This window comes from Monodelphis domestica, chromosome 6 (assembly GCF_027887165.1).
Source record: "Monodelphis domestica isolate mMonDom1 chromosome 6, mMonDom1.pri, whole genome shotgun sequence".
NCBI classification, from domain to species: Eukaryota; Metazoa; Chordata; class Mammalia; order Didelphimorphia; family Didelphidae; genus Monodelphis; species Monodelphis domestica.
This window is the reverse complement of record NC_077232.1, coordinates 17,498,825-17,512,511: the sequence shown is the minus strand read 5'-3', so window position 1 is coordinate 17,512,511 and position 13,687 is coordinate 17,498,825. Positions and strand designations below refer to the sequence as shown.

The 13,687-nt window shown below is 39.6% G+C and overlaps 1 protein-coding gene across 1 annotated transcript; it reads right to left on the bottom strand.

Annotated features, from left to right (window-relative positions):
• Positions 1 to 5,950: 5,950 nt before the first annotated feature.
• Positions 5,951 to 6,910, bottom strand: LOC100027512 (olfactory receptor 5A1-like). Its single transcript, XM_001377747.3, has one exon. It carries the CDS (start codon positions 6,908 to 6,910, stop codon positions 5,951 to 5,953), a length of 960 nt encoding a protein of 319 aa, XP_001377784.2.
• Between the last annotated feature and the right edge of the window lie 6,777 nt (positions 6,911 to 13,687).

Below are 13,687 nucleotides of genomic sequence, written 5' to 3'. Positions count from 1 at the left end.
CCTCCTTTATGCTGCTTTCATCTCCTTGAGGATTGCTTCTAACTGAGAGTTGTTGGATATGGTTCTATTAAAGGATTAAACAAAATTTAGGTGAACCATTGGGCTCAACGTGCTCTGTTGTACCATGTGAGCCCATGACTGGAGATGCCATTCTATTGGATCATCTGTTCCTCTACAAACAGAGATCAGAGTTAGAGAGAAATCACCAGTGGGAGAGATGTCCAGTGACTGGAATTCATAATAAAGTACAAATGTTTGATATCCAGCACCTTTCTGAGAGCTGGTTTGGAAAGGGAGTAAAAAGAGGGCAGGGGGCCTCCTGGAAGCTTATTGGGAGGAGGAAATGGGTGACTGAGGGCAAACAAGACAAATTCTACCAACTTCTGAATTTTAAGAAATAGAATGTTTGATCTAGAAAAGACCTTAAAACACAGACTATCAGGGGTAGGAGTGATATTAAAACATGGAATGTAGAATGGAGACAGAGAATTTAGAATAAAGCACATGAAGGGACCTTAAAGATCCTCTAGTCCGCTCTCCTCATTTTACATATTTGGAAACGAAGTTCCAGAGAAGAGGAAAAATAATGATAATGATAATCATATACATTTATTTAGGGAAATAGCACAAAGCAGTGTTCAGAAAATTGGACTAGGAGTCAGGAAGAACTGGGTTTAAATCCCATCTCAGACACTAATTACACGATCCTAAGCAAGTCACTTTATTTCTCTTTGTCTCAGTTTCCTCATCTGTGAAGTGAGGGGATAGGATTTAATGCCCTCTAAGGTCCCTTACAGATCTAAGTTTATGGCCCCATAATGGCATAGCTTTAGAACATCAAGAAGTCCTTGGTCAAGGTTACCCACAGCAAGTAAGTAGTAGTGAGAGGAGTAGAATGCAGCCCTCCATGTTGCTCTTTCCACTGGATGGTCCCTCCATCTAAAATGGTACCAGGAGTTACATTGTTCTTCCTTTAAATTCTATTTCCCCTGCTACCATTGCTTCCCTTTATGTCAGTCATATCTCGTTCCCAAGATAACTTCTGGGTAAATTCCCCAACAGGCGTACATTGATCTTGATTTCTCTCTGAGCAAAGAGAAGAGGACTTTGGACCGGAAAGAGGCCTTTGAAAATATTCCTGAGGCTCCTAGAGCTGGAAGGAACCTTAGAACATGGAAGAGAAAATATTAGACTTCATCTAGTCCAGTCTCTTCATTTCATAAAGGAGGAACCAGAAGGTCAAAGGGATAACATTTGTCGAGTGATTCGCACAAACCTGGCATAGAGTAGGCATTTTATAAGTATTTATTCTCTTCCCCCAACACAAACTAAGGACAGGAAGGGGAAGGAGTGGATGCTGTTGCAGCTGGGGCCCAAAGGCTACAGAAGAAGGGAACTCAGGAGCTCGTCCTGATAGAGAGCCAGAATGAATCCAACTCAGGGTTCTACAGTCTCCATGTCAGCTTTGATACCCAGAGGGCAACCGTAGGTCTTTTCCAGGGGAAAGTGGTTATAGCCAACTATTAGTACCTCTATGAAGTCACATCCTTTTGTGTGGGGAGTGGGAGGAATGCAAGTTTTGGTGTGACTAATTCTGTCTTCCATTCATTTTCTTATATGAATTATTTTGCCATTTTGTCCTAGTTAAATACTTAGATATTTGATTTGTGACTCCATGGGTAGTGAGTAAGCACTGGAGTGAGAATTTTGATCATGATTTGCACAATTATGATTAATTCATGACCCTCCCTCTAGCCCCCCCTCAAAATACCATACCAGAATGCAGGATAGAGAGGGTTACAGTTTCAAAGGGAACTATGCCATTTGGATGTGTTTAGATAAATTTAGTAAAAACCAATGAGCCTTCCTTTTGCCTTCCATTTGCACCCACTCCAGTTTTAATAATTCAAGAAGTGCTGATTTCTCTGATGTGGTCACAAATCCATTCCAATTTTTCTTCTTGTGTGATTTTTGTTCACATCTTTTTTTTTCTGCAAATCCTCTGTAGAAGAGCTACTCAGCACATCAGAAATGATGACCTGAGGACTTCAAACTTTCATCCTTGGAACTCCCATCTTGAGGCCCTGCTAGTCTAATTGATGAGTCCCTCCCATTGCCCACAATGTGAGACAGGTATTGGCCATGCTTTATTTTATTCCTTAGTTATATTCTCATCTGCTGCCCTGATACCAGGACCTGAAGACTTCAGGGTTTTATTTCTGTAACTCCCACCCTGGTATCCCTCTGATCAGATTTGTGAACTCATCTTGGGGTCCACCTTTCTTTCCTCTTCTCTGTCTCTGCTATTACTCATAGAAAGGGTGTTTCAACCTACTCCAATATGATTTCATTCACCAACCCAACAATTTTCCAAATCAAATACCTTTCCCAATCACGATACACTTAGATGTGTTATCTCTCCATTAGGATGTGAGTACTTCAAAGGTAGGGATTATATTCACCTAAAAATATGTATAGCTTAATACTTAGTACAGTGCTTGGTACCTGTCAAGTGTTTAATGAATATTCCTTAATTTATGTATTCAATATTCCACAGACCCTAAATCGGGCTGTCCATCTTTTAACCTTCCCTCTCCCTTTATGATTAGCCCAACTCCCTTTCCAAATATACATGACCTTGATTATGTCTTATTTGTTATTTATCATGTGCCTAATGATGGTAATAAGGTGAAGCCCACTCACATATGCCATGCTTCTTTCCAGGTTCTGCATGACTCATGATGTTAACGATACTAAGATTATGATGTTCCATGATTTTTAATCTTTTTTCTAAATTGCATGTTGATAAAATTTTAAATATTCATTTTCTGACATCTTGCAATCCATCCCTCATACTTCTCCCCCTTTCCCAAGAAGACAGGTAATATAATATAGGTTGTAGATATATTATCATATAATACATATTTCCATGTTCATCATATTGTGAAACAAGAAACATATTGCTTGCACTAGAGAAAAATTCATGTATGAAATAAAGTGAAGAATGGTATGTTTCAGTCAATATTTGGAATCTATTCCTTCTATGATAGTTTGTTATAAGTTCCTTGGAGTTGTCCTATATCCTTGCCCTATTGATAATGTTGTCATTCACAGTAAATAATTGTCATACATTATTGGTGTTATTGTGTACAACTTTTCTCCTGGTCCTAATCACTTTACTTTGTATCAGTTCATATAAACCTTTCCAGACTTTTTTGTGATCATCTCATTTGTCATTTCTTATGGCCCAATAGTATTCCATTACAAAAACAACTAGTTCATCCATTCCCCAAGTGATGGACATCCCTTCAGTTTCCGGTTTGCAAACATAAAAAGAGCTGCTATAAATATTTTTGTATAGGTAGGTTCTTTTCCTCTATCTTTAATCTTTTTGGGATACAAATCCAGTAGTGGTGTTGCTGAGTCAAAGGGTATGCAAAATTTTATGGCTTTTTGGGCATAGTTCCAGATTGATCTTCAGAATGATTCTATCAGTTCACAGTTCCACTAACAGTATATTAGTGTCCCAATTTTTCCACATCTCCTCTAACAATTATAATTTCCCTTTTTGCTATGTTAGACAGTCTGATGGGTGTGAGGTGGTACTTCAGAGTTGTTTTAATATGCATTTCTTGAATTAATAGTGATTTGGAGCACTTTTTAATATTACTAAATACCATTTAATTTCTTCATCTGAGAACTGACTGTTCATATCCTTTGACCAATTGACAAGGGGGGGAAATTTTGTATTCTTCAAAATTCAACTAGGTTTTCTATATATTTGAGAAATGAAGCCTTTATCAGAGAGACTTGCTATAAATATTTTTCCCAGTTGTTTTTTTTTTTTTGCCTTTTAATCTTGGTTGCATTGCTTTTGTTTGTGCAGAAACTTTTTAATTCAATGCAATAAAATTTATCTGTTCTACGTCTCATAATTTTTTCTGTTTTGTTTGGACCTAAATTCTTCCTTATCCATAGGTCTGACAGATAAAGTATTTTATGCTCCTCTAATTTGTTTATGGTAGCACTCTTCATTTCTAAGTCATGTATTCAGTTTGACTTTACCTTGGTATATGATGTGAGGTGTTGGTCTATCCCCAATTTCTGCCATTCTTTTTTCCAGTTTCTCAGCAGTTTTTGCCAAATAGTGAGTTCTTCCAAAAGCTTGGTTCTTTTTATTTTCCAAACATTAGGTTACTATGGTCATTTTTTATTGCTGTTGAATGGCTAATCTATTCCATTTGTCCTCTACTGTTTCTTAGCCAGTATCATATTGTTTTGATGGTTGCCACTTTATAATATAATTTGAGATCTGGTACAGCTAAGCTACCTTCCTTCAGTTTTTTTTCTATTTAATTCCTTTGATATTCTAGGTCTTTTGTTCTTCCAGAGGAATTTTGTTATTTTTTCTAACTCTAAGAAATAATTTTGGGGTAGTTTGATTCATATGGCACTGAATAAGTAAACCAGTTTAGGAAGAATTATCATTTTTATTATATTGGCTCAGCCTACACATGAGCAAGTAATGTTTTTCCAATTAAAATTAAAAAAAAATTTTTTAAACCCTTAACTTCCATCTTAGAATCAATACTTTGTATTGGTTCTAAGGCAGAAGAATGGTAAGGGCTAGGTGATGGGGGTAAAGTGACTTGTTGGAGGTCACCGATTTGAACCCAGGACCTCCTGTCTCTAGGTCTGACTCTCAATCCTCTGAGCCACCCAGCTGTCCCCCCATCCTAATTGTTTAGATATGACAAGTTGTGTGAAATTTTTTTTTGTAGTTGTGATCATATAGTACCTTGGTTTGTCTTGGCAGGTAGATTCCCAGGTATTTTCTGTCAGTTATAGTTATTTTAAATAGAATTTATCTTTCTATATTTTGCTATTGGGTTTTACTGTTAGTAAAGAGAAATGCTGATGATTTGTGTGGATTTATTTTATATATTGCAACTTTGCTAAAGTCGTTAATTGTTTTAATTGATTCTTTAGGATTTTCTAGATATGCCATCATATCATCTTCAGAGAACAATGACTTTATTTCCTTACTACTTGTTCTAATTTCTTCAATTCCTTCTTTTCTTATAGTTATTGCTAGCATTTCTAGTCCACTATTGAAGAAAAGTGGTGATAATGGGCATCTTTATTTCATTCCTGATCTTATGGGAGAGACTTCCCTTATTACAGATAATGTTTAGATCTATTTTTCACTCTGAGGAATGTTCCATTTATTCCAATGTTCTCTAGTGTCTTTTTTTTAAACCCTCACCTTCCACCTTGGAATCAATACTGTTTATTGGTTCCAAGGCAGAAGAGCGGTAAGGGATAGGTAGTGGGGGTCAAGTGACTTGCCCAGGGTCACCCAGTTAGGATGTGTCTGAGGCCAGATTTAAACCCAGGACCTCCCATCTCTAGATCTGGCTCTCAATCCACTGAGCTACCCAGCTGCCCACACTCCAGTGTCTTTAACAGGAATGAATGTTGTGTTTTGTCAAAAGCTTTTTCTGCATCTATTGAAATAATCATATGGTTTCTGTTGGTTTTGATATTGATATGGTCCATTGCTGATGGTTTTGATAATATTGAATCATACTGAATTCCTGGTATAAAATCCACCTAATTATAGGGTATAATCCTGGTGATATATTGCTATGATCTCCTTTTTGTTTAAGATTTTTGCATCAATATTCATTAGGGGCATTGGTCTATTTTTTTCATGGTTTTTGTTCTTCTTGGCTTGGGTATCAGCGCCATATTTCTGTTATAAAAGGAATTTGGTAGTATTCCTTCCTCAGCTATTTTCTAAAATATTGTATAAAGTATTGGAATTAATTATTCTTTAAATGTTTGGTAGAATGTGCCTGTGGATGCATCTGGCCCTGCAGCTGCAGAGAATCTTTAGGGGAAAATTAATATTGAGGAGTTGGGCTCCTGTGACATGGAGTGGTCTGATTTAAGGAAAGAGGGCACACCTGGACATCTGTCTTCTCCTCTCCTTGAGTTTCTCCAATGCATCTTTGATCTCCTTGTTTCTCAAACTATATATGATGGGATTTAACATGGGGATCACAGCTCCATAGAACATGGACACCACTTTATCTTGGTTTAGTGAGGACCTGGAACTAGGGTGGAGATAGGCAAAGAGGCCAGAGCCATAGAAGAGTACCACAGCTATCAGATGAGAGGCACAGGTGTTGAAAGCCTTTGCCCGTCCTCTGGCTGAATGGATCTTCATAACCGTTGCAATGATATAAGCATAGGAGACCAAAACAATGGTGGCTGATGTCCCCCCAACCATACATACAACAGTGTAGTTCACCACTTGACTAGGAAGAGTGCTGGAACAGGAGAGGGTCAACAAGGGAGGAATATCACAGAAGAAATGGTTAATTACATCTGGCCCACAGAAGTGGAGTTGGAATACAGAACTTGTTTGGACCAAGCCAGTAAAGACTCCCCCAACATGTGCTGCCACAGCCATCTTCACACAAATGGAAGGGGGCATGACAGCTGCATAGAGCAGTGGGTTGGCAATGGCAATGTATCTGTCATATGCCATGGCAGCCAGGAGACAACACTCAGCACCCCCCATCTCGATGAAGACAAATAGCTGAGCAGCACAGCCCACAAAGGAGATGGTCTTTTGTTCCTTGAAGAAATCATAGAGCATCTTGGGGGCAATAGAGGAAGTGTACACAATGTCAACAAAGGATAAATTACTGAGGAAGAAGTACATGGGGGAATGGAGATGAGAATCAATCCTGATGATGATGATGAGGAACAGGTTCCAAGCTAGAGTCATGAGGTAGATTCCCAGGAACAACATAAAGAGGAAGACCTGAAGCTCTGGATGCTCGATGAATCCCAGAAGGATAAACTTGGTCACTGTTGTAGTATTCCTACCTGTAGCCATTGATCATCTTTCTAATTTATTTAGAAAAGTCTCTGACAATGCTGATCTCAATGAGGAAGTCCTTATAGAATATCACAGAATTATAGGATCAAAGAATTGGAAGGAACTCTAGAGGTCATCTATTCAAATATCCCATCCCATACAGTAGGCACATCATAGCATTTCCTGGACCAGTTTTCAGATGCTACCGTTAATCTGATTCTTTGGATTACTTGGAGCTATGCCAAGGTAAATTAGAGCTGTTTTATCCAGTGCAACTTTGCTGGGCAACTGATACCAACCTCATGCTCTCAATGATCATGACCAACATGATCAGTAAAATTAAAGGCAGTTCTCTACTGTACCTGTTCCAGAAAACTTCTTGACAACTCATCTAAGCCTTCATTTGGAATGCTAATCCCTGAAAATGGTTATGACAGCTCCCAGAATGGCAGAAATTTAGAATTAGAAGGAATCCCTGTTATGACATGCCTCATCTAGTCTGTGCCTGAATGAAGGCATCAAATGGGGAAATTGTTACCTCCTGAGGCAGTTCATTCTTCTATTTCTCAGCTATAGCTCTTGGAAAGTTTTTTCTTCCCATAAAGCCTGCTGTTGCTTCTTTGTGCCTTTCATGGTTCCTGGTTCTGCCTTCTGGGACCCAGCAGAACAAATCTAATTCTTCTTCCAAGTGGCAGATAATCCTTTGCTCCTTAAGGAAAGTCATTTGGCAAGAAATAGAAATAGCCAGGAGCAATTTTCCATGCCTAGTCTTGTCATCACAGACAGTCCTTAGCAGATTTCAGAGATCTGAGGCTCAACATGCCAATGTAAGCAGCTAGAGATGGACATCCTTTCAAATTAAAGAGAGTAGTAACAAGTTTGGCATAAAATTGAGGCTTTCACTTGACAGTTCTGAAAATAAAACATTGTAAGGCTAAATGGAAAGTATTGTGTCATCCCAGGCAAGAGGAATAGAGAGACTGTAAACCAGCAATCTCTCTGTTCTCCAACACACTACTGGAGGTCCATCATCATCCTGCCCAGAATCCTGAAAAGTTAGAATATAGAGCACAAAAAAATCAAATCTGGAGAGGAATTTGGGACACAGAAAATGTAACATCAGAACTGTAAGAGATCTTAGAACTAAAATAGTAAAGATTAAAGGGGTGGTAGGTTTGGTCAGGTGAAGGTTTGATTGAATGGTCTTTGGGATCCTTTTTAGTTCTTAGCTTCTGGGATTCTGACCGTCAGACACTGAAATTCAGAGCAGGAATGGGCTTTTAGAACAAAGACTAGAGGATCTCAGATCTGGGAGAGGCCTTGATAAAAGAACTAAGGATAATAGAGTTGGAAGGGACCTTAGAACAGAAAAACAAAAAGACAGGGACCAGCTAGATGGTTTAGTGAACCAAGAGCCAGGACTAAAGATGGGAGGTTCTGGATTCAAATACGGTCTCAGACTCTTCCCAGCTGTGTGACCCTGGGAAAGTCACTTAACCCCAATTACCTAGGCCTTACCACTCTTCTGCCTTAGAGCCAATATACAATATTGATTCTAAAACAGAAGGAAAGGTTAAAAAAAAAGAGAGAATGATAGCGTTCACTGAGACTGACCTCCTTATTTTACAGAGAAGGAATCAGAGGGTCAAAGAGAAGTTATTTTATCCGAGGCCATATGGCTAATTAAGAGGATGATATGGGGTTGAATAGTAATAATGAATCTTGATTTCCAAAGTACTTTTTACATATCTTATCTCATTTGATCCTCACAACAACCCTCAGTGCTATTATTATTGCCATTTAACAGATGAGGAAACTGAGTCTGACAGAAGTAAAATAAATTGCCCAGACTCACATAGCAAAAAAAATATTTGAAGTAAGCTTCAAATTGAGGTCTTCCTCATTCCAAGACCAGTGAACCACCCTGCCACATAGGAATAGATATTATATCAATAGAGAAGTTTTTTAGGATTAGTTGTTGAAGCTCTGCTCAGATAATATCTCCCTCATTTGATGCTAGAAATTCCATCAGCAATTCCTTCCTTTTTGGATGTCATTTTCTCTCTATACTCGAGTCTCTTCTCAAAGAGTTTGTTGCTTTATGGAGAGAATCAAGGGTTACTTTACTAAGATTTTATGTACTTTGGGATGAAGGAATTCATTTGGGATCCCCTTTCCCCTTATCCTGAGAGCCCTGGACTCTGAGCTAGAGAAATTGCATTGGGGGAAGGGAGGAGATCAGAGAGGCAGGAGGAAAAATGTCACCTCTCTGAAAAGAACAGAAAGGTCTGTACCACTTGACATAAGGGATTTTATTGGATCCTAGAAGAGGATTTCATTTTTCATAGGATTTTGACATGCATCAATTCTGTTCCCATCACTTTAATGAGGAGAAAACACAGGCTTAGAAAGGAGAAATGACTTTCCTATCTTAGTTACCATGTAGCAAGAGCTGAGACTCAAACCCAAGTCTCCTTTACTATATATAGTATCCTCTTCCTAGATGTGTGATCCTGGGCAAGTCACTTGACCCCCATAGCCTAGTCCTTGCCACTCTTCTGCCTTGGATCCAATACACAGTATTGATTCCAAGACTGAAGATAAGGGTTTAAATTTCTTTTTAATTAAAAAAATATATAGTATCCTGATGATTATATGACTATGCTGCTTCTCCAGTACCACCTCTTACAGGAAGCCTATCCTAATTCCTCCAAATTGCTCATAGCTTCCCCAAAGAAGTTACTTCGTACCAACTTTGCATATATTTCAGTATTCTTTTTTCCCCCCCAATGACTATAAGGAGGGGAAATTTTTGTTTTTTGCCTTGTGCCTAGCACAGTGCTTGGTCCTCTACTAAGTCCTTAATCAATGTTTGCTGAATCCAGTTGAGTTGAATGTCAATTTCATTGTCATGTCAATTTCACAAATTGGCCAATGAAATAACTTCTCCCAATTTCACCCACCTAGTGAATGAAAAAGCAGAAGAATCCTTCCCTTCAATGTTATATGTTTCAAGTGTCTCCAGTAAACCTGGTCTTGGTTTCTAGACCCTTTTATTATTTTTTCTTTATTTTTTTAAAACCCTTACCCAGCTGCCCCCTCTAGACCCTTTTAAACATAACCTGGATATACAAGTAGTCCACAGGAGAGAGGCTCCAAAAAAGGCAATCAGGGGCAGCCAGGTTGCTCAGTGGATAGACAACCAAAACTGGAGATGGGATCTAGGTTCCAATCTGACTTCAGATACTTCCTAGCTGTGTGACCCTGGATAAGTCACTTAACCCCCCTTGCCTGGCTCTTACCACTCTTCTGCCTTGGAGCCAATACACATTATTGATTCTAAGACAGAAGGTACAGTTTGAATAAAAAAGGCAATCAAAGGTGACTGGGGGACTCACCCACATTCTCTTGCCAGCCTCAATCAGGGTTTTTACAGTTCCTTATTTGTTTCAGAAACTTTAGTCCAGCTCTGATTGGGAAGTGTTGACTCAAAAACCAGAGAAGTTTCAAATCATCCCTTACACTGTAAAGGCTGGTGCTCGTGGGCTGTGCTTAAAGGGCTTGAAGAAATCCGGTGGCCAGCGTCCCCTGAGATCCAGCTTAGATCCCCAAAGAGGGGACCTCTAATTAAAATGTGGGCAGATTGGCAGGCTTGAAGGGACTTAGCAGGGTAGAGATCCTCAGCCTCTCTAGGGGGAGAGCTGATTCCCATTGCCCCTGCTTTCTTTATTGGGCTTGGGCCTTCCTGACTAGTTTACACTTAGAAAAAAAATCTAGGCAAGGGGAACTTTATACTCAAAAAAGCTCTTGGTGATGCTATTGTGCCCATTGGAAGGAGGAAACAAAAGAACCCCAAATCAAAGGACATGCGTGGGTGAGGACCTCAAGGTGCCTTAAAAAAAAAACAACTAATGTTACTAAGTACTGATTTCAAGATACATGAATTGATTAATGGCGAGGCAATGGGAGTTAAGTGACTTGCCCAGGGTCACACAGTCAGGCAGTATGTGGGGCCAGTTTTGAGCTCAAGATGTCTTTTCTTTTTTTTTAAACCCTTTGCCTTCCACCTTAGAATCACTCCAGTGTTTTGATTTCAAGACAGAAGAGTGGTGAGGGCTAGGCAATGGGGGTCAAGTGATTCACCCAGGGTCACACAGCTAGGAAGTGTCTGAGGTCAGAGTTGAACCCAGGACCTCCCATCTCTAGGCCTGGCTCTCTATTCACTGAACAACCCAGCTGCCTTACAAGATGTCTTTTTGAAGTCAGTTTTTCTATTCTGGAGGGCCAGCCTAAGAGTCTAAGAAGTTCAACAGCCTAAGAAGTTCAACTTCTCCCTCTGGAAAAGAAATCAATAGCATTTATCACATGCTTACTATGTGCCAGGCACAGTATTAAGCATTGTTGCTTATCCAGGCAGGTTGTGTCAGAGGCAAAATTTGAACCCAGAACTTTAAAACTTTTCATCTATACCTGTGTTTTCATCCCCATCAGGAGCTCCTGTTAAGGAAAATAAAACAGCATTTTTTTCTACAACTTGGTGGAATTAAAGTAGATAATTTTATCTAAAGTCTTTGAATAAAAAATTAATAACGATTCCAAATAGAGTTGGATTCCATCATAATCTGATATATCTGATCTTATCATTTTATAATATTATGAGGACAGCTAAATGGTGTATTGGATGGGGCACCAGGCCTGGAGTCAGAAAGATTCCTCTTCCTGAGTTCAAATCAGGCCTCAGACAAGCACTCATTGTGTGACCCTGAATAAGCCACTTAGCCCTGTTGGCCTCAATTTCCTCACTTGTAAAATGACTTGGAGAAGGAAATGGCAAACTGCTCCAATATCTTTGCCAAGAAAACTTCAAATGGATTTATGAAGAGTTAGACATGACTGAAAAACAGCGAAACAACCACAAAATTATTTTGAGGCAACAGCTAAATAAAGGGGTCCATGACAAAATAAAAGTGAAGAACACCTATATTGGAGAGTTGTCCAAGGTCCTTATAGGTTAGGTGCCAACGTCACATAGCCAGAAGGTATCTGAGGTGAGATTTGAACTCAACTCTTCCTGACCACAATAGTTCTGTCTCTATACTTTGCTCCTCCTCAGATAGTAAAGTTAGACAATTTTTGAACTAGTCGAATGGCCTCATCCAAAGAGGAGTCACCAATGGATATAGAGAAGCTTGTAATGCCTTGAGAAGAGTTCCTCAGGGATCTATGTATGGCCCTGTGAAGTCTATTATTTTCCTGATTGTCTTGGATAAAGGCATCAATGGCATGTCTAGGGATGGCATAAAACAGGGAAATCCAGCTGACATGTTTGGTGACGGAATCTTTATAAGATTTGACAAGCTAAACAATGGGTTAAATATAATGAGATGAATTTTTTTTAAGCTAAAATTTTTTTTTATTCATTAATTTGGAATATTTTCCATGGTTACATGATTCATGTTTTTTTCCTCCTCCCTGAGCTGATGAGCAATTCCACTGGGTTATACATGTATCATTGTTCAAAATCTATTTCCATATCTAATATTTGCAATAGAATGATCGTCTATATCCCCAATCATATCCCCATTAAACCACGTGATCAATCATGTGTTTTTCTTCTGCATTTCCACTCCCACAGTTCTTTCTCTGGATGTGGAGAGCATTTTCTCTTAATGAGACGAAAAACTGCAAAGTCTTAGACTTGGTCTTCCAAAAGAAATTTCACAAAGCAAGATGGTGGACCTGGGACTCTCTTTCTGTTACCATTCTGTTTTCAAGGTTTGGGGAAATTTCAAGTTGACTAGTATTGAGTGCACATGATATTTGCACAAAGTGAATAGACCTCAGAAGGGGATGTTCTGCTGTTTGCTGACCTCGTTAAAATCCATATGACATGTGTGTGGGCATTGATTTCTGGGAAAGACATTGCTAAACTGAAGGGCTTCTGGAGGAGAGAAATGGAAGAAGATGGAGAAGGGCCTCAAGATCATGCCATATGAGGATATATTGGAGGAGAAGGAATGTTTAATCTGGAGAAAAGAAGAATTAGGGATGATAGGAGAATTATCTTCAAGTAATATGGAGGACTGTGATGAGGTGGGGGAGGGATTAGTATTGTTCTGTTTGGGCCCCAAAGGACAGAATCAGGGCCAATGGCTAGAAGCCACACACAAAAAGAATTAGGCTTCACGTCAGGGAAAACTTCCTAACAATTCTAGCTAGCCAAAAAGGCAGTGAGCTGTCTTGGGTGATGGTCCTTCCCCCCCCCCCCCCCAGCACCTGCCCTAGATTATTTAACCAAATTTGTCATGGGGTTAGAAAGGGATTTTTTGGTCAGGCAGAGCTTAGACTTGATGGCTTGTGAGGCTCCTTCCAAATCTAAAACTCTGTGAAGTCATGCCAGATCTGTTAGGCAGCTGTGGCTTGTCCACATATACCACCCCTTGTCTCATCTCCAGGGAACAGCCAATCCTTTAGTACAAATTTCAGGAGGAGGTGAGAGTGGGGGAGGAGAGCCTGAGAAGGCCAATCAGTGAGGCTATTTCCACTGAGAGAGACCCCTCCCCATCCCTAGAGGGCCCATTCCAGGGCAGTGAGGCCCCCCAAACTCCCCAACCCAAAGCATTTTTTTGAGTCCCACACCGACTGGAATTCTGATTGCGTGACTTTGAGGGAGGCATACTGAAATACCAAATTCCTCTTAGAAACAGAATCCACATGATGCACAGTTCATTATTTGGAAATCACCCTGACCTAGCCTCATCTTGAAAGCAGCATTTTCTTGGCCACAGCTCAGTT